The following is a 21,315-nucleotide window of genomic DNA, read 5'->3' as shown; positions in this document are numbered from 1 at the left end:
CCCAAGGCCACATGGGTCCCACGCTACTTCTCCTCATCCCCACTGCGGCCCGCAGTGCTCAGCTGGGCTGCTTCTCTGCGCCTGTCTCCCCTGGGCGTTCGGGACCCTGTGACGTCCAGAAATCTGAAGCTCTCGTGCACGGTGGCCCTCAACGTGCGCTGTGCAACGTGCGCTGTGTCCTGGGGCCATCCCAGCACGAGGCCCCTGGGGGGAGCGAGGTCCTTCTCACCGTCCGCACGGGCAGTGTCCATCAGTCCCATCACAGAAGCGGCTTCTTCCCACCGAGAGCAAATACTCGTCAGGGCCCTGGCCCTCAGCACAGGGCACTTGTCCGCTTGCACCGCCGTGATGCCGGACGCTCCAGCTGGGCCCTGAGGACAAGGCAGCGCCTCCCCTGGCCCTGTGTCCGCTTACTCCCTTCCCTTTGAGGACGCGGGTAACCCCTCCTGCTTCCCTGCCCAGACCCAGTTCCGAGTTCCAGTATCCGCGGAGCAGAGCTGAGACACACAGGTGGGACCTGCTCCCTGGGAGGGAGCCCAGAGAGGCGCCCGCAGCCGCGCACAGGCTGTGGCATCTCCCTCTCCTCCCCAAGAAGACCCGGTCTGTCCCTGGTTGAGACCAAATCGGCCGTGCCAAGGGTGGGCTGGGAGGTGACAAGCGCTGGCCCACCCTTGCCTCGGAAGCAAGAGTGCACCCACCTCCCTTCCTCTCAACCATCAACTGTCACTCTTCTCGTGTGAAACTGAAGAGACCCCAACCGAGGAACCCTGACTGTGGACAGGTATACATGAACCCTGCACGGGAGCTGCCGACAGGTGCTCGCAGACGTCCCTGAGGCTGTAGGCCGCCGCAAAGCTTCCCTCCTCTTCCCTGGGAAGTCCCTGCGGCTCACCCAGTGGGCCAGAGTGAGGGGAGCTCCCCTCCCCTCACCCATGTGGGAGCTCTGCTGGTGGGGACAGAACGCCGGGCCTGCGGCGCCCACAGGGCACCCAGCCACCTTACCGTCTGCACCCTAAGAGGGGACGCAGGGGCAGCTGCCACAGAAAGTGTTCACCGTGACTTGGGATGGGGGTCGCTAAGTGTCACCACGCTGCACTCAAGTGGCCCACGAGGGGCCAGGCCCGGTATCAAGCCAGTGACAGGCTCAGAGCCGCTGTCCCACGTAGAGGAGAAGTGCCTCACTCTCCAGGAAGGGCAAAGGCTGCCTGGTGGCTCCGGTGCTCTGTCAGGCGCTCCCTGCCCCTCGGCAAGGATGGTGCTGGCTGGACCTACAAGCCGCCCCGATGCCCTCTCCAGCCTGCCGGGTGGGACCGCACGGGACGACGTGCTGGGTCTGGAGGTGAGCTGAGCTCCCAGGACACCAGGCAAGGGCCGCTCCCACCGCCCAGTGCCCCAACGGCCAGGCAGAGCGGGGAGAAGGGACCGGCACAGTCCAGGAATACGGGTGAGCCGCGACCTCACTGACGGGGAGGGGACGGCTGGGCAGCGAACTTACGGGGATGTGAGGTAGAGGCACCCGCCCGTTGACCTGGACGCTCTCCTGCATCTCCCGGCGGTGCTGCCTGCGGATCCTGTACGGCGGGACGCCATCCCTGTGCACGGGAGAGAGCCTCACGTGAACACACGGGACAGCGCAGCGACACCATCCTGCTGGCGTTCCCTGCGGCGTGGCTGCACAGCTCAGCACGGTCTCTCCATGCTTGTAAAGGTCTATTTATTCGGGGCGCCGAGGGGGGCCATGTCGATGAAGCATCTGCCTTCGGCTCAGGTCACGATCCGGGACCCTGAATGAGCCCCGGGTCGGGCTCCCAGCTCGATGGCGGCCTGCTGCCCCCTCGCCCTCTGCTCCCTACTGTACGCTGTCAGATGAAGAAATAAAATCTTTAAAAGAAAGAAAGAAGAAAGCAAGCAGGCAGCAAGCAGCCAGCCAACCCGCTGCCCTGGGAGGCAGAGTGGCTAACGGGAGCCCAGAGCATGTGACAATGCCAGGCAGAGCACGAGCCCACAGAGGACAGCTTCTTTGCTCCCTGTCTCCTTCTCACTGAAGGACCCTGATGGCTGGAAGGCAGGAGTCTTTAGACCGTCCGGCTGTCGGAGGACCCTGGCCTGCCCAGTCTGTCCTGGGTTCCGTCGAGAGCCTCCTCCTCCTTCCCAAGGCTCCCGCCTCCTTCCCAAGCACAGCCCGGGGTTGGGCGCTGGGGCCCCAGGGCGTGTCTGAGCCCTGCTGCCCTGACTTGAGGGCATGTACATGCAGCCCCCATGCTGATCTCACTTTAGCAGGTGTCGTGCAGTTGTCCCACGGGGCCAGCACAGGATGCCCAGTGTGTCCTAACCCTGGTCCCGGGCAGCCCCACAGCCCCTAGCTCAGCGGCTTCCTCGGCAGGCAGGGAGGCCACACTTGCCTCTCCTGATGCTCTGCCTCTGAACCTTCATCTAGCTGCAGAGCCTGCACTCTGGTTCGGAGCAAGGGAGGAGGAGGCTGGGACAGTGTTTCTCTTGCCTGCCTCAGTTTCCCGGGCTGTCAGGGCCCTGGCAGGGTGTGCTGTGTGGTTACCTCAGCAGCCCGGCAGGGGCACTTACGGGCTCGGGTGTCAAGGAACAGGAGAATCACACGCACCCAAAACATCCTGACATGCCCCCCAAGGGGCTGTTCGGGTTTCCTGAACCACCCGACTCCTTGCTTCTCCTACGTTCTGATGGGCACTCAATCCCACACGACTCTGCGGTCAGACGCTGTCCCTGGACGCCCATGTCCGAAGTCAGCCAGGACATTGCTCACACTGGGCGGCTGATAGGCTAGGGCAGCTGCCCCAGGGGCCAGAATCTGGACGGCACACACACCCCAACTTTTTGCCTCTGGTGCAGATTGAAGTATCTTGTATTCCAAACAGACTGTCCCTACACTTCTGGGTCTTGGTGTAAGCCAAGGTGAAGAGACTATCAGGAAAAAAAAATATTTCAAAAGCTTAAGTTCTTTCCTTTAACAAATGGAAGTCCCTTCTTAGAATTATGAGACTTTTCAAGAAAACGCATGCTGGCCAATCGATTTTCACTGTAGCACCCATTTCAGGGAGGAGAGAACCAGCTGCTACAGAGGCCCGCTCCCAAGCTGTCACCGCTTGTAGGGGTCAGAGCAAGAGCCAAAACCATGGTCCGCTCCAGCAGGACGCTGTAAACACACATCAACGCTTCATCTGAGAGAATGAAATGATCAGGACAAACCCATCTCGTGATGTCACCACCACGTCGTCCCCAAAGAGAAGAGAAGGGGTTCCAGACGCGACACAGGGGTAGCTGGTGTGGCCCAGCAGTGGTGCAAGCTGGCCAGGCCTGCACACCCCTGGGCCGCGTGGGAAGAACATGCGGACACAGGCCAAGAAGAGCACACACTAGGGGACAGCTACCGAAGTGAGGCCACCGTGTTCAGACAGGTTTCCTGCAGAAAGACAGGTTTAGGGGCCCTACTCTTTCACGTGAAAAAAGAAGCTGGCTGGGGACGGACACCCCGACGGCCAGTTGACATTGGCTGCTCCTGTCCCTGTGGTCCCGGGGTCAGGGTGCGGGGACACTTCACACCTGCTTGCTGTCCCGCCAAAGGCTTTCCTCCGGCCCTGATGGTGGTGGAGTGTGCCAGGGGTCCGGTTGCCAGCCCGGGCCCTGGCCAGGGACATCCTGTCAGAGACAGGTGACTGAAGTGGGGTAAATCTGACGTTCGTGGGCGGCCATGACCCCAAATGACCTTGGCAGGCTGGCCGGGCCACACCCTGATATGACCACAGAGAGTTTTACACCATTGGACTTCTGATGTGCATTTGGGTCCCAAAAAGCCACTTGCCAAAAACCAAAGCAGAGTGTCAGAAAATAAGTTCTTTTCCACAAAGGGAAGGCTTCCCTGAAGAGAACAATGGAAGAATAAGGTCCTTTGCGACCAATGAGGGACTGGAGGCTCCAGGTGGCTCCAGACAGTCGCCGAGGCCTCTAGGACACCCGCGGCCCCCACCACTATTCCAGTCCTCTGGGCACCGGGGCCAGCACAGACCCAGCAGCACCAGTCCGGCTCCCATCGTCCCAGTTCCCACGCAGTCTGCATGGGTACGCAATGTGGAAGAGTGACAGAAAGAACTGATGGGGAGGCACCCTGCACAGCCAGCACCCTGGGTGCCACCACCGGCCCTGCTCAGCCCCCCGTGCCCACCGGTTTTCCTGGTCTCGAGGGTCCCAGCAGCCGTGGCCTCAGGGAGAAGCAGCGGCCACAGACTCAGGGTGTTTTGTGATCCTGCTGGCAGCGCCACCGGTCTGTGCACCAGAGGTGGGGGTGGGGGCCACATGTTCTGTAGGAAGACAAACCGCGCTGGGGACCGCACGGGACGTGCCCAGGAGGAGGGACTCACACGCTGCTGTCGGTGAGGGACAAGCTGTCCGCGTCGCTGGACAGGCTCTGCTGCTCACTGTCGTTGGCACTGGTGGCCGGGGCAAGAGCGTGGCCAGAGCTGACGTAGTAAGGGTTGACAGGCTCCCGCCAGGACCCGCACCTGTGGAGAGGGAGCAAACATCAGCGGCAGAAAACCACGCGGTGCTCCCCCATCTCCCGAGAGTCGCCAAGACGTCCGGTTCCTGAACCGCACGCGCAAGCCCTCCTGAAGACACAGCACAGAGGGCCGGGGTCTCCATCCTGCCTCTGGCCGCTGCTCTTGCCACACCAACCGCTTCAGCCCCAGGCATCTTCCAGATCCTTCCTGCGTGCTTACGCACACGCCCAGGCGAGCACACAGGCAGCCATCTAACTACAGAGGGACGTGTGTGCTCTGCAAGTTGACTTGCTGCGGAGGAAACCCTAACTCCAGAGGCAGCAGTGTCACCAGCGTCCTCAACCTCACGTGCTTCCCCCAAGAGCGCGAGGACACCGCAGGTCGAGACAGCCAGGACTCTCGTGCCCAAGTCCAAGAGCTGTCACCGGACGGAACACACCGCCTTCTAGTCCCTTCCTCCCCCTTCGGGGCACTGGGACCACACACAGATTGGCTGAAATGTGCCATCAAGTTTCAGTCTGCGTTTCAGTCTCATCCCTGAGAGACAACAGGGCGGCACCATTTACATCCCGTTCCCCCTCAGTCACCTGCTCATGCCTTTTGTCCACTCTCCACTGGGATGTTCAGGAGTTTCCCAGAATCTACTGCAGCCTTAAAACATTCTTACTATTAACTTCCAGGCACACGTGTAAAATACACTTTCTCCCTAAACGTCACTTTTCTAACTTTGTTTAGACTAATTTTGGTCACACGACAGTCCTCATTTCTACAAAATCAGGCTTACCAATCTTTTCCTTCATAGGTTCTTTTGTATCTCAGTTGGCAAGCCTTCCTCATTCCAAGATTAAAACTGTATTCTTTTATTTTTCCCCAAATGCTCCAATAATTTTTTTTTTTTAATTTAGAACTTTACCTAAAACAGTGGGTAGATGATCTACCTTGTTCCCTTCCATCAAAATGGAGAGTCTGTTGTTAGCACCAAATACTGAATAATCCATCTCATTCTGAGTAATTCTCAAGGCCAATCTTGGTCCTCCCTTCACGTGCCTTTTTCTGGAGGCTGCGCTCTCCTCCTGTCTAGACTCTGCTCCCACGCCACCTCCCCCAAAGACCATCCTCACACAGTGACCAAGGGACACATGATAGCACAGTTCTCCCAACAGGGCCCATCGAGCCCTCCTGGCGGCCGGGGTGTGCACCTCGAGTGCTCAGTGATTCGTACACCTCGAGCCCCAGCCTCCCTTCTGACATAGGACCCAAGCGTTTGTCACATGGACGGACAACAGCCTGTACCGAGTGCTGGGGACCTGGGACGAACCCATGCCACCTGCAGTGCAGAAGGAGGGAGACCAGCTGACAGAAGCTCTATGGACAACGGTCAGCAGATCGACAGAACTTTCTGGAAGCCCCAATCCCAATCACACACACAGTGAGAAAAGATGCTTCAACAGGACTTGGGACCAGGTACCTCAGTATCCTGAACACCCGTCCCACAGGCTGTGCAGGGCTGGGCCAGGCCACCCTGTCGCTGGAGGAGAGGCCTGACCAGGTGGGGCCAACTATCCCGGGGGCCTGGGCACACACGGTCTCAGGACGGGCAGCACCTGAGGCCTCAGAAACCAGCAGAATGCCAGCCAGCAAGGGAGGGAAGCCAGTGACACGGCCACATCCCTTACGCGCCAGCAAGGGGTCAGTCACTGTCCTCCAGCACACTGGGCCTCCCGTGGAGGCCACGAACCAGTTTCAGCCAAGGGACGGCGGAGGCAGGGTGGTAAAGGCTCTCAGAACAGGGTCTGACCAGAGGCTCGCGGCAGGGGTTGGGGATGTGGACAGCGACACGGACAGCCGTCCCTGGTCCTGTTTGTTTACACCTCGCCTAGATGACATCTGACAGGAGGCAGACAAAACGATGTGAGCCTGCGGTGTCACGAAATTTTATTTTTATTTTCACTTTATTTTTTAAATGAGGCTCTAGGCCCAACATAGGGTTTGAACTCGCAACCCAGAGGGCAAGAGTCACACATACCCACTGAGCCAGCCAGGCGCCTCCTGTCATAAGATATTATTTTCATAGAGCACTGCTGTTCCTCGTCTACACTTAAAAAAATAAAACCACCAATACTGTCACCGTAATAACCACTACTGAAATTCCTTAACTAGGTTAAGTGCGAAGTAAACTATTTTTCTGTTTCTCCATTTCATTTAAAGAATATTGAATTTTGGTAACTATCCATAAATACCCATTTGGTCGAACGAGAAAAAAATCTCCAAATTAAAGAGAAAAGAGCAGCCAGCACGGAAGGCCCAGGCCACAGAGCACACTGGGGAGCGCGGCTGCGGTGCCCCTGGACTCTGCCTCGCCCTAGGTGTCTGGAACCACGGCCCGTGGGACGGTCCGCGGACGGGCCCAGCGAGCCCTGCCCCGGGATGGAGAGTCCGTCTCAGGTCCACGCTGCTCGGCGTGGCCCACGCGTCTCTCGACCGCGGTGCGGTGGGTTCGCGGTCCACGCTGGCCACAGACGTTACTTACAAAAACACAACTTCTAAAGACAGAACATCCATCTTTAAGGCAAAAAGCAAGAAAGAGAAGGTTTCGCGGTCTTCCAAAGCCGCCTCCGGGACACAGCGAATGACTGCGCATGCGAGCGGCCCGTGCAGGTGACATGTGGCCGAGCAAAGGGAACGCCGGACCAGAGGGAAGACTAGGAAGGCCGAGGAGCTCCTGCCCTCGCTTCATCTTCAAACCTTCGAGACGGAAAAACTGCGCCTTGGCTGGGAGACGTAGCTGGGGCTTTGCTGCAGGCCGCGGGCCAGAGCAAGAGGACGTGGCGCTGGGGGAAGCCGGGAGGGGGCGGGGCGCGCATCCTCTCCATGGTTGCAGGACGGAGGCTCCAGGGGACCAGCCGTCCACCCGCCCGAAGCACGTCCGGCCGCACAGTCGCTCCTGGGCTGCCCGCGGGGCGCCAGGCTCCTTCAGCAGGTGAACTAGACCCACCAATCCTGTCTGCTGGAGGTTTCCCTCCAGCTGGAGTTTCCCTCCGACACCGTCGTCTGCCGCGGCCGTGCATCCAGCGGGTGACCTGTTTGACTCGAACAAGAGAGCCTGTCCTGCACGTCCGAGGTGCCAACGAAGATGACCACAGGGGCCTGACGCGGCAGGTCCTTGGGCATCTTTTCCTCCCACGGACACTGCAAGGGCAGGAGGAATGAGAGGCCGCCCCGCCACAGGGCGCTGCAAAAGCCTCGGCCCCCAAAACAACGTCAGTCCAGGCTCCTGCCATGACACTCCCCCCAGTGACCCGATGGGTGCCTATGCCGTCTCCGGTGACCGCCCGTCCCTCCTGCGTGGGGACCGCCGGACAGCGCACTCTGGCGCGGCTGGGCTGCCACCGGGGACATCCCGCAACCATCATGCTCCAGAGTCGTGCTCCCTGGGCTGGACACGGGCTTCTATAGACCGTCACGTGCTGGTGGAAGGAAAGGGACATCGGACACGCCATGGACCTAGAACCCAGGATGGCGGCTCCGGAAACAAAACGGAATCACCGCTGGACCGGCCCAGCACGGCATGGGGTCTCTGAGGGAACAGGACAGGGCCTGGGAGAGAGACTGGTCCCGCCGCACGGGGTCTCAAGGGGTCTCTGAGGGAACGGGGAGCAGGATCTAAGGGAGTCCTGTCCCCCAGGGTCCTGGGGAATGCCACCTGGGCCACGGAAGGCAGCGGATACCAGCGTCCACATTGCCCCACCAGGTCCGGGCCGGCGGATGGCGATCTCCCCACCACTGCCACCCAGGTCCGGGGCGTCTCTCACAGGGGTTCCCTCCCTGCGCTGAGCCCGGACACCCATGGAACAAGGGCAGCTGGAGTCCGGCACTGACACTACACCAGCTGCTAACCCAGAGGACAAAGAACTGTGTCGCCATCCTCCTGTGGCTCACCGAGCCCAGCGCTGGCAGCACTTTCCACCTTGCTCCCTGGGTCCCTTCTCCCTGAATGGGGCTGCCACTCCTTCCCACTGGCTTCGCTTGCCACACCTTTTTATTTTTGTTTTTTCAAGATTTTATGTATTTGAAAGAGAGGGAGAGGGCACATGTACAAGTGCGGCGAGGGAGAGGGACAAGCAGAGCCCACGGCGAGCACAGCGCCTGACATGGGGCTTGATCTCAGGAGCCTGAGATCCCCATGGGAGCGCAATCAAGACCTGGGCGCTGCCCTGGTGGAGTCGCACAAGCACCTGCTTCCGTCAGATTTGTCGAAAGTTCTGTCCCCGCCTCTGCTCTTCCCTGCTCCCTTCCCTCTCTGTAAAAAAACAAAGTAAATAAAAATGAAAAATAGTTCTCACCCTTTCTAGCAACTGTCAGCAGCAGGTGTGCCCAGATCCGCCTGCTCCCTCACCTGAGGGGAGACCTCTCACCTCCTCAAAACCCTCTGCGGCCTAACCTGACCCCCACCCGGGGGTGGGGGAACCGCTCAGACCCCCCCATCCGCTTATAGCCTGCACCTGAGCCCTCGCCCCACAAGGACACTCCTGTCAACCCCCTCAGTCAAGTGTCCTTGAGTGACGGTCTTGTGATTTTTTCTCAGAAATTCAGGCATCTATTGTATTGGTGTCCACTTTCAGCCCCAGCTGCTCTGACACAGAGATGATGCCTCCCGCGGCTCACCGGGAAGCGCACTCAGCATTCCAGGAAAGCGCTTGGGTGTCTGTCCCGCAGCAGCTCTGCATGCGGGGCTGACAAGCCGGCCCCCCTGGCCTCTCGCATTCATGTCGGTCTGGAGGGAGTGTCGGGCACAGACACCAATGTCCCCACACTGCCTTTCCTAGCAAGTCAGGAGGTCCCTGGTCAGCTCAGATGACAGGTGGGCCTCGTGGCTAATGGGTCAAGGAAGCCACACAGCCTCCCCCTTTCCTCTGGTCTGTTTATTCCTGCATCTAAAATGAATCACTGTTGGGGTGCCTGGGTGGCTCAGTGGGTTAAAGCCTCTGCCTTCGGCTCAGGTCATGATCCCAGGGTCCGGCTCTCTGCTCAGCAGGGAGCCTGCTTCCCTCCTCTCACTCTGCCTGCCTCTCTGCCTACTTGTGATCTCTGTCTGTCAAATAAATAAATAAAATGTTTAAAAAAAAAAACAGAATGAATCACCGTTAATGTCCCTGCTCTGACCCCCCCATCCCAGCTGTCTCCTTGGTTGTGTCCTCAGCGGCACCCGGCACAAACCCCATGAACCAGCCTCTGGTGCACGACCCGCACTTCCTAACCCTGACCTTGGCACTGTGCTCAGCAACACACATGCCACAAGCTCAGCCCCCGATCAACACCGGCAGCTGCAGGCTCAAGTGCTTCTCTGAGGTGGAGACCAGCGCATCAGTACTTGAGCGCCACTGCCACGGACCCCGTGCCAGGTGTACGCAAAGCCTCAGGTCAGCTCACACCTGCTCCTTGTGGGCGGTTCTAGGGCCTCGAGGCAGTGGGGCAGCGCTCACTGGTGTCTGGCCGTGAAGTGATCACAGCATGGGACTGAACTCCTTGCGTGGGCGTGTTCTGAAGCCCAAAATGTGACTGTGGTCGCCTCTGTACTGAGCGGTTCTTATTCACCGCGTGACCACGTGAGCACGACAGGCCTTCCCCCGTTGTGGGGAGTCCCCTCTGGGAGGGTGCACAGAACCCCGTGGGCCATGACTGTCTGTCCCTGCAAACTGTGGGACCAGTGGCTGCTCCTCGAAGGTCATTTCTTCCGGAGTCTGTGTGACGGTGTCGGCGTCCCCTCCTGTTCTTCCCTGCTGCCCTGCGGGTGATTCCTCCTGGCTCCCCCTCTGATGGGCTCATCTCTTCAGGCTCTCCGTGGGATTTCGTATCTGGGCTGTGGGCCTGATGGTGGCCACTGGCCACACACGCCATCTAAACATAGTCAGACTCCGTAGATTCCAAGTGCAGCCTCCAGACACAGTGGCTGCGCTGCAGAGTGCCTGCCGTGGGGTGACCCGAGGCTGGGGGGCTGGGCAGCCAGCAGGGACCCTCCCATGCCACAGCCCTAGAAGATCTGTGTGGCCGCTTAAAGTCGCCACATGGCCGCTCGCTCTCTTGTCGTCTGGAGTGCCCGTCAGTGAGCCCTGAGTCCCCGGGAGGATGGAGCTTACGTCCCACAGGCTGTCCGACACCCCCATGTCTGCAGTTCTGCCTAGGCCTAACCCTGGCATCTGCTTCCAGGGGCCCCACTCTGTGCGTGACCACCGGTTGCTGCGGACCCGCCGCTGCTCCAGAGTTTTCCACAGGAGTCGCCGTGGGTTTGGATGAAGCGCTTTCTGCCAGACGCCAGAGCCCCCACAGCCGGCTGGAGGCCCACCTCCGAGGGGGACTCTGGCTTTGAGTCCTGCTTCTGGGGCACCCAGCCCAGTGCAGAAGCAGCCCTGGTCTGGGGCTGGGAGGTGGGGCCTCAGCCCTGTGAGCTGACAAAGGAAACCCAAATTTCCCCAAATTTGACCTCGGAGTTAGAGATCCTCCCCCTGGAGTTTGCTCCCTGAATTTCCCTCTCTATGTTTAGCCTGGTCAGTTCCTGAACGCATCTTTGATCCTAAGACATGCTTGTTTGTACAGAAGTGCAGAGAACATGTATGCACCCAAGATTCCTGTCACCTCCACGGTGACCCCTCCAAGGCCAGCCTGTCACCCCCAGGCCTCGCACACCTCACCCACCCCTGCCGTGTGGTGTGTAGGCGGCCATCACAGCTGCTTCAGCAGAGGGCTGGTCGGGAGACCCCCAAAGCACCAAGTGGGGAGGGATCAGGTAGGGAGGGAGCAGGGGCTGTGAGCACCTTCTCCCACGGCTCTTTCCTCACACTCCTCGAGGAGGAAGGAAAGCAGAAGACCTCGCTGTGCAAACAGTGGCCAGCGCTGGCCACCTCCGCCACGTGCCCTGCTCACACCCAGAGGCCCGCCTGAGCGCAGCGACCACCCAGCCAGCCTGTCCCTCCGCAGGCAGCTGGGCCCACGCCCTCTCCTCGTTCTCCCTGGGGCCGTGCCTCCCAAACCAGCGACAGAGGCTCCAGCACACTGGAGGGGGCAGGTTGGGGCTGCGCTCCCGCAGCGACATGGGAAACAGCCGGGGGTCTGGATTCTGCTTCTGCGCCTATGAAACTTGTCAGACACCGCAGTTACGGAATCTCTGGGAAGGAACGATACCCACGAAGAGCCGACAGAGACAGAGAAAGAGAGAGAGAGAGAGAGAGAAAGCGTGCGCGAGAGCAGAGCGAGGTCCGCGCCCTGCCCTGCGCCGGGCTCTCCTGCCGGGCTCTCCTGCCACGCGCAGGTACAGAGGAACAGCCGCGAATGCGGGCTCCCGCGCTGGGCCCCTGCCATCCTCGCTGCTGACACCAGCACGTGGAAGAGAGGCCGGACTCGGACTGGGAGCCCCTGAAGAAAACACAGGCGCAGGAGGGAGGGAGGACGAGGAAATCAGGAACTCGAGAAGCCGAGCCCAACCAGGCCCTCCGCCCCGGGGCCACAGCCAGGGCTTCAGTTGTGCCTCTCAGGGCAGACGGTGTCTCCAGAGTCTGGAGAGATGGGGATGTGGCCTCTCAGATGGAAGTAAAAGCAGGGGACGGGGTGAGGTGGGGGCCTGGCCTGGAAGCTGGGAGACAAAGAACAGAAGGCCGCCCCGGCAGGCAGGCCGGGCACTAGACTCAGGGAAAGGGTTCCCACCCCGGAGCAGTCACCTCTGGGGGCGCTGGGAGGCCCTCCATCAGTGAAGCCACAGACTTGAAGTTTCACCTCGGGGCACGATCCCAGGGTCCCGAGCACCGGCCTCCACTGGAGATTCTCCCCTGCCCTCGCCCTATCCCTCCCTGCGCATGCGTGTCTGCGAGTGCCCTGCTCACTCTCTCTAGAAAGATCAAGAAGGAAGCTGTCCTCTCTTGTGAATGGCCAAAATGGGTGATGAGCAGGAAGGGCCGAGGCGGCGGCCCGGATGCCGGGGGTCTGTGTCTAGCTCTGACCGACCTGCCCTCGAGCCAGAGCGCCGCCGTCTGGGCTGCCCCGTGGGCCCCGGAGTCGCGACCGCTGTTGCACCGCAGGAAGGCCACCACGCTGAAGCAGCCGCTGTCCCAGGATTCTCCGTCTGTCCCTCCATCCAGGCAGCTCACGGGGCGGCCAGACCCTCGGGCCACTGCCCTGGGACACCACTGCCCTGGGACACCACAGCAGTGGGCGGGACGGAGCTAAGCCGCCTCCCTCAGGCAGCTTCTGTGACTGAAGCCAACAATGGGAGCACAAGGAAGCACGGCCGCGGCCCTCTCCTCCCCGGCGCGCTCCGCCGGGGGCAGCCTGAGAGGTTCGGACAAGGCACCGAAACAAGCGTGGACAGATAGGACACCAAGGCCACCCCTGGAGAGGCCCGGGCGACTCACCACACTCCCTCACCTCCAGGCAGCCGTGCAGCAAGGACAGTCCCCGGCACAGATGCACACGAGTCCTGGGCCACAGTGAGTTACTTGCAGTCACCTCGGGCCACACTGGACTGTCCCCAGACTGACGGTTATGATGCTCCCAGCCAGCTCCTCCCCTCTGAGAACGCGGCTGTCTCCAGCCTGTGTGCTCCTCTCTCCCTGCGCAAGGCTCCGTCTCTCTGCTGAACGCCGCTTTCCTATCCTGAACAGTCCCGGGCCGCCCTGTGACGTCCTACAGAGAGTTACGGAAACAGTCTGCACCCTATAAGCACCGGGCAAGCAGCTCTCTGCCTGGGCTCTGCAAACCGCAAAGGTGCGCGTGCTTTGCTGAGTGAACCCCAGACCATGGCGGCGAACTGTAAGCTCACTTTGTTTACCTTTTCATCTGTCTTGAGAAAGTTCTATGACCAACTGGGGGCTCAAACTCAGGACCCCAAGAACAAGAGGGGCTCCACTAAGCCAACAGATGCCCCACATGAGTTGATTCTAACTGAACTAAGCAGAAGGAACAAACGCTCAAGTGACTTCTGCAAAGTAAGACCAGCCCAGGGCGCCTGCCTGGCTCACTTGGGAGACTGTGCGACTCTTCGTCTCCGGGTAACGAGTTCCAGCTCCACATTGGGGCAAAGAGTTTACTTACAAAGCAAATAAATAAAAATAAAATAGCAATTTAGAAATAGGTCAAGCTTTAAGCCATTCCACAACATCCCTAACTACACCCGTAAGGAACGCCTGGGTGGCTCAGTCAGTTGGGCCTCTGCCTTCGGCTCAGGTCATGATCTCAGGGTCCTGCGATCGAGCCCCGCATCGGGCTCTCTGTTCAGCAGGGAGCCTGCATCCCCCCTCTCTCTGCCTACTTATGATCTCTCTATCAAATAAATAAATAAAATATTAAAACAAACAAACTAACAAACATTGGAAGCGGGACGCTTGGGTGGCTCGGTGGGTTAAGCGGCTGCCTTCAGCTCGGGTCATGATCTCGGGGTCCTGGGATCGAGCCCCACATCGGGCTCTGTGCTCCTCAGGGAGCCTGCTTCTCTCTCTGCCTCTGCGGGCTCCTGCGCGCTCGCTCGCTCTCTGACAAATAAATAAATAAAATATTTTTAAAAGGAAACAAAAACACTGGAATTAATGTCATTAGGATCCTACCCCATGCCATCACAGGATCCGAAACAACACATTAGCCTATCAAATACATTTGACTGATAGCTATTTTGACAAGACAAGTAGTAATTTATACTAAAAGCATAGCAACCCGTCAGTGCCATTCTCTTCACCTCCACAAAACCGAAGGGCAGGGGCATCCTGAACTCAAATGCTGCCAGGGCTGCCGCCAATGTGCACCCGAGGAGCCCCAGCCAGGCCAGGCGAGAACACCAGCCACACATCACCAAGCAACCTCCTGCCCAAGGCAGCGCCCGACGCCCCGGTCCCTCTGCAGAGCCTTGGCCTCAGTGAGACCCAAGTGACTGTGGCCGGACGCAGGAGCCCACCGCCATGGCTCTGCGGAAGGATGCCCTTCTCTGGTCCCAGGAGTCTTGCTCCCTTAGCAGAAGGCACGAAGACTGCGGTCTAGAAAGAGCGTTACCAAAGCACAATGCTCCACATGCTGCGTCCCTGAAGCACAGACCGGGATGACTCCTGGGACTCCCCCACACCCGCGAAACCGCTGCCAACCGAGACAGCAAGTGCGCCTCTCAACCCCATTTCCCTGTGCCCCTGCAGAAGTCCTCTGGGTGCTCCCCTCCCCCCAAGGTCGCCCGCGGAAATTCCATATAAAGGGCAGCACACAGTGAGCCACGTGCTCCCGTGCGTCTGGCTCCCCTCGCTGGACATGTCTGTTCTGCCATCTGTGCGGGCTCCGCTCTCATCGGCAGGCTGTCCCCTCTCTGCCACGTGGCACTGTGCGTTCCAGGCACCATCGCTGGCTTCTCCACATGCTCGGCTGTGGCCCCCCTGGGCCGGGCCTCAAGTTCCTGCACTGACACGGGTTCCTCCCACGTGTACAGCACTGCACGGCAGGCAAAGACCAGCACCTTCCCCGCACCTGCACCTTCCCACGGGGAGGGAATGCGGTCCAGACCCAGAGGTGCGTGGGGACCACCAAGCCAGAGATCTTCCCCACCGCCCTCGAGTGAGATCACCACCCACACCCAAAGCCACACAGCGGGCTCTGCCCGGCCCTCCCGCGTTACTCCCAGGACCACCCCTGAGGAGGAAGGAAGGAGGGGCTGGCTTCCTCACCAAGCAGCGCTCTGAGAGTTCTGTCTTCTCCCACAATGGAGCCTACAACGCCATGAAGAAACGAGCAAGACAAAGGCGCCAGAAGGGGGTGGGATGCACGTTTCCCCATTTCAAATGAACCTCTTTACAAAGTGCAGAGCATCGGCCCGGAGAAGACCCGCTTCCGTGCTTCTCCAGCAGCAGAGACGCATCCGGCCACGGGGCCCACACTCACACGTAGGTATTATTCTCGGAAAACAAGTAATTCTCCTTGCATCCAAACGTCAACAAGTTTATACCAGAAATGACAGAAATCAGGCCAATGTCAGCTATAAAAATTTCCACCTTACTTTCTGTTCTCTATGCAAAAATCAGAAATCCGGCCTCTACGACCAGCCAAGGTTAACAGCGTCTACACTGACTCCCCTCCATGCCCCCACATACACATCCATTGTGAGCTAGAGATGACAGACCCCTGGGGTCAGCACAGGAGGTGGGAGCAGGTGCGGCCAGAGGCTGGACAGATAGCCTTCTGCGGACACAGACCAGGGAGCACATGCACCCCCGACGGCGCACAGAGGAACCAGTGGTGGGAGAGGGAGGCTCCAGGTGAGAACTCCCCGCTCCGCCATCCCGCTACCTGGACACACGGATGCCCAGTTACACACTCCGGCCGGCACCTCATTCATCTCCACAGTGGGCTCACCCCGCCCGACAGAGGGTCTGAGCGGCGCAACATAGCAAAGGCCCTTTGTGGTCAAAATCAAGCAGTAAGAGGGGAGGCTGTGTGTTCCGTGAACATGCCCGGCACAGACTAAGCCGGGGGCCGCCAGCCGGCCCCTCATTGCCCCCCACCGCCAGAGGGGCGCAGAAGCAGCCTGGCTCTCGATGGCCCTCAGGGCCAAATTCCCCTCAGCGCCACTCCCCAGCCACTGACCTTGATCAAGCTGCCAGTGGAACGACCACGGCCCCTTGCAGCCTTATAAAGATCCGCAGTGTCTCCAGGAACGGCACTCAAGGCATTTGCCGAGGGTCAGCACATGACACAGAAAGCCCTCCGTACAGACCACGACCATGCTGTCCAGGCACCGGGTCCCTCGCATACAGACAAAGAAGGACGAGGTGGGAAAGCCTCTAGGCAGCGGTTAAAATCCACCATCCCACCTAACGTCCCGTAAGAGTTGATACAAAGGCGTACAGACCAGACGGGAGGCTCTGAGATCAGAAGCACGAGATCCTCGCACGAGCCCAGGCACTGGAGGACAGGTCCCCAGATCGAGAGACTGGCAGGCAGGAGCCCTGGGGACCGTTCCCTCTGCGCCACACTTCCTACACATAGCTGTGCTCCTGAATCTGGTAGCTCTTCCCAACAACTGTGGGAGATGCACACGGAAGGCCACAGCGATCGGGACCCTGGTTTCATTGGGGACCTAAGGATTCATGTGTGCCAAGAGGCCTCCAGAGTGATCTAGACAGAACAGTGCTGTCTCTGGGACGTCCAGGTGGCTCAGTCCTTTAAGAAACTGCCTTCAGTTCAGGTCATGACCTCAGGGTCCTGGGATCACGTCCCCCACATGAGGCTTTCTGCTCAGCAGGGAGCCAGCGTGTGCTCTCTCTCACAAATGAATAAATAAAATCTTAAAAAAAAAAAAAAAAAAAAAAGAGGATCTTTGTTAACTGAGCGAGCCACACAGGTGTCCCGAAGAAGCAGACTAACAAGTGGGACAATAAACATTTTACAGAATCTCCTACTGTAGTTTTTAAGGAGTTTTTCTCATTACAATTAGAACATAGTTCTCATTCAGGGGGTCAGCCTACACCTGGTACCGCCCTCTCTGGGAAGCACCTGCCCCCTCAGACCAAAGCTCCAGTAAATCTACCAGTCCCACAGAAGTGCCAGTCACACTTCACAGAGCCCGAAGAGGCGGCAACACACACTGAGAAGTAACAACTCCCGGCAAACAGCTGGCGATCTGGAGAGACTGACTGAGATTCTACCCGTACCCACCCACCCCTGCGGCCTTTCAGGCATGAGCCGTCGAACCACAATACACTGGAGACTCTCATTTCAGAATGGCAGCCTGCGGGGTGCCCAGCTGGCTCCATGGGTTAAGCGCCTGCCTTCGATTCAGCTCCTGATCTCCGGGTTCCAGCATTGAGGTCCACGTTGGACTCCCTCTCCCTCTGCCACTACCCCTGCTCGTATTCTCTCCAGCAAATAAATTTTTTAAAATGGCAGCTCACATGTCACACTCCTGAGGTCTTTAACACAGGTCGGAATCAGTCCATAATCCACAATGAGATGGAGAGGCTTACAAATGAAACCCCAAGATCCCACAAAGCTGGGAAGAAGACCTGTTCTCAGCTTTGAAGCTATAAGACCAAAAGAGTGAGTACGGAAAAATGTAGTTTATCAAAAATAATTTTTTTTTTTAAAGATTTTATTTATTTATTTATTTGACAGAGAGAGAGATCACAAGTAGGCGGAGAGTCAGGCAGAGAGAGAGAGAGAGAAGCAGGCTCCCGCTGAGCAAAGAGCCCGATGCGGGGCTCGATCCCAGGACCCTGAGATCATGACCTGAGCCGAAGGCAGCGGCTTAATCCACTGAGCCACCCAGGCGCCCCTCAAAAATAATTTTTAAGGGGCACCTGAGTAGCTCAGTTAAGCATCTGCCTTTTGCTCGGGTCATGATCCCAAGGTCCTGGGATCGAGCCCCCACCTCAGGCTCCCTGCTCAGCTGGAAGCCTGCTTCTCCCTCTCCCACTCCCCCTGCTTGTGCTGTTATCTCTCTCTGCCAAATAAATAAATAAAATCTTTAAACAATAATAATAATGTTTTAAAAATACTTATGGGGTCACCTGGGTGGCTCAGTGGGTTAAGCCTCTGCCTTCGGCTCAGGTCATGATCCCAGGATCCTGGGATCAAGCCCCAGATCGGGCTCTCTGCTCTGCGGGGACCTGCTTCTCCCCATCTCTCTCTGCCTGCCTCTCTGCCTGCTTGTGAGCTCTGTCAATTAAATAAACAAATAAATAAAAACACTCATGAATCTAGCCAGAGCCATCACTCTGATTTGTTCCCTGCATGCAGCCGCCACAAACTCCCAGTCTCGGGTCACCCTCTTCACTTCGTAACGTCATCAGGTAATTCTCCAAACCAAGCGGACAGGCTGTCCATCCCGCAGCTCCAACACCTGCAGGAAACCTGTCTGGCCTCTGCACTGAACACCGAGAAGCAGCCTCCGCACAGCAGCAAAAACCCAGAGCAGAAACAGAAAACCTCTAGTGGGGGTTACTGGATTCCTCTGCTCCTGCGTCTTCTTTCACAGCGTTTCAGAAGGGTTTTTCCTCTAAAGGGTTTGATCCAAACAACCTTCACAAGGCTACCGAACTTCTAAGGACCCGCCCAGTGTACCCGCGGGCGAGCAGACGGCGCAGGGACAGGAGCGCGGCCGGGGGCACCCTTCCTGGCCCCGCAGTGCTGGCCAGGGCACGTTCTCAACTTTAAAGCACCCGGGCACAGCACGACGGATGCCACAGACCTGGACACTCCACAGGAATGAAACCTCAAAGCCCCGAGGTCCAGGTCTGATGCCCCTTCGGTCCTGCTCTCTCCACGGCCGGGCCGTCCAGCAGGGCCCGTCCACCGCCGGCCTCAGCCCAGGCCCACCTCGACCTCAGGAAATGGCGTGGGGCTGCGCGGGCACCTGGAGGGCCAGGCCGGGTGCGGGAGCTCCAGGGGAGGAGAAGAGGTCCCCACACAGGCGCCTGTGGGCCTCCGCTTTCTGTCCCTCCAGCAAAGGCATCAAGGACATAGGCTCAAAACATCTGCATCCCTCCGCCCACAGGGCAGCGAGGGCTCTGCGCTGTTACGCCCACGGGCTGCACGCACGGGGCCGCAGAGCAGAGTCGGAGTCCGCAGGCAGCGCCCAGGCGGCCGGGACCCGGAGCTCGCTCCTCAGCAAACTTCCCCAGCACTGACCTCGGCCACCAATCCCAGTCCTCTCTGACACACAAGGAATGGGGCAAATACTAAGATGGATAAAAGCTAGGTAATTCAAAACACAAAGAAATCCTAGAAATGTTTGCAGTAACTAGTCAACTTTATAAGTGAAATACATGCAAAAGACCCAGAATTAATACCTGACATATACCATACGCTGTGTGACTGACCTAATAATTTTAGGTCATACCCATTTCTCTTAAGAAAATCCCCACTTTGGGGCACCTGGGTGGCTCAGACGGTTAAGCATCTGCCCTCAGCTCTGGTCATGACTGGTAATTATGTTAAATATAAATAAACTATGCAAATTAAAAGGATATAACCTGAGTTTTAAAAAATCTAACCGTATCTAGCTTATAAAATAAATAACGTAGAGGCACCTGGATGGCTCCATGGGTTAAGCCTCTGCCTTCGGCTCAGGTCATGACCTTAGGGTCCTGGGATCTAGCCCCACATCGGTCTCTCTGCTCAGCGGGGAGCCTGTTTCCCCCTCTCTGCCTGCCTCTCTGCCCACTTGTGATCTCTGTCAAATAAATAAATTTTAAAAATTTAAAAAAAGAAAAAACAAATTATAACTAATATCTCCAGGAAAATTTATAAATGTTGACCTACGAGCAGAAAAAAGTACATTAGGGTATATATTCAGAAAACAAGGGCAGAAAACACTTAACAGAAAGATCAGAAAACACAACAAAAAAGAAACGGAAAGTAAGAGAAAAAGATATTTAAAATGTATTTTTTTTTAAAGATTTTATTTATTTGCCAGAGAGAGAGAGAGCGCGCGCAAGCGAGCACAGGCAGACAGAGTGGCAGCAGAGGTAGAGGGAGAAGCAGGCTCCCGGCTGAGCAAGGAGCCCGATGTGGGACTCGATCCCAGCACGCTGGGATCATGACCTGAGCTGAAGGCAGCTGCTTAACCAACTGAGCCACCCAGGCGTCCCTAAAATGTATTTTTTAAAAATATTTTATTTATTTATTTAACAGAGAAAGAAACATGGTGAGAGGAGGAACACAAGCAGGAGGAGAGGGAGAAGCAGGCTCCCTGCCGAGCAAGGAGCCCGATGTGGGACTCGATCCCAGGATCCTGAGATCATGATCCGACCTGAAGGCAGATGCTTAATGACTGAGCCACCCAGGCGCACCAGAAGATTTAAAATTTAAAGACTCATTCCAGATGATCCAACTTCTAAATAACAGGAAACACCAGGAATGCCTGGGTGGCTCAGTGGGTTAAGCCTCTGTGGGACAGCACCGAGGACACAACACCCAAGCCAGGTTCAGAGAGGGGAAGCCGCAGCCATCGGAGTAAAAACAGAATGGAGTCCGGCCTCCCAGTACAACTCTATAAGAAAGGAGACAATGGTGCAAATGCTTTAACTTTTTTTTAAAGATTTTATTTATTTAACTGAGAGAGATCGATCCCAAGCAGGCAGAGAGGCAGGCAGAGGAAGAGGAAGGAGGCTCCCCGATGAGCAGAGAGCCCGATGCGGGACTCAATCCCAGGACCCTGAGATCATGACCTGAGCCGAAGGCAGAGGCTTAACCCACTGAGCCACCCAGGCGCCCCAGGCTTTAACTTCTGCACATCACCTCAACTGGATCATAAACCCACTGAATCTTTCCTGCACACAGACCAGCAGAGCACCACACAGCAGCCACACGACACCAGACAGCACTGACACAGGAGTGACACAGAGGCCCCAGGCACCACAGAGCAGTCAAGGGGCCGTCATGCAGCACCCTGGAGCACCCATGGGGCCGTCAAGCAGCACCCACGGGGCAGTCACGAGGCAGTCATGGGGCACCCACACAGCAGCCACAGGGTATGGACAGAGCAGTCACGAGGCAGTCACCCGGCACCCACGGGCCTGTCACAGGGCAGTCACGCGGCACCCACGAGGCAGTCACGCAGCAGTCACGGGCGAGGGGGGGTCACACGGCACCCAAGGGGCCATCACGTGGCAGTCATGCAGCAGTCACTGTAACCCACGAGGCGGTCACGTAGCACCCACGGGGTGGTCACACGGCAGTCATGGGAGGGTCACCCGGCACCCAAGGGGCCATCATGCGGCAGTCACGCAGCACCCACGGGGCGGTCATGGGGCACCACACGGCTGTCACA

At 58.0% G+C, this 21,315-nt stretch overlaps 1 protein-coding gene across 3 annotated transcripts in view; it reads right to left on the bottom strand.

Annotated features, from left to right (window-relative positions):
* AXIN1 (axin 1) overlaps window positions 1-21,315 on the bottom strand; it is a 47,815-nt gene that overhangs the window by 15,450 nt on the left and 11,050 nt on the right. For all 3 annotated transcript variants that reach the window (XM_059415841.1, XM_059415842.1, XM_059415843.1), the window contains exons 2-3: window positions 4,392-4,532; window positions 1,496-1,592 (exon numbers count right to left, since the gene is read on the bottom strand). In XM_059415841.1, the coding sequence (XP_059271824.1) occupies window positions 1,496-1,592; window positions 4,392-4,532 (238 nt within the window). The remainder of the gene's footprint in view (window positions 1-1,495; window positions 1,593-4,391; window positions 4,533-21,315) is intronic.

This window comes from Mustela nigripes, chromosome 11 (assembly GCF_022355385.1).
Source record: "Mustela nigripes isolate SB6536 chromosome 11, MUSNIG.SB6536, whole genome shotgun sequence".
Classification (NCBI taxonomy): domain Eukaryota; kingdom Metazoa; phylum Chordata; class Mammalia; order Carnivora; family Mustelidae; genus Mustela; species Mustela nigripes.
Note: the sequence above shows the minus strand (reverse complement) of the source record. Positions and strands in the feature narration are given on the sequence as shown.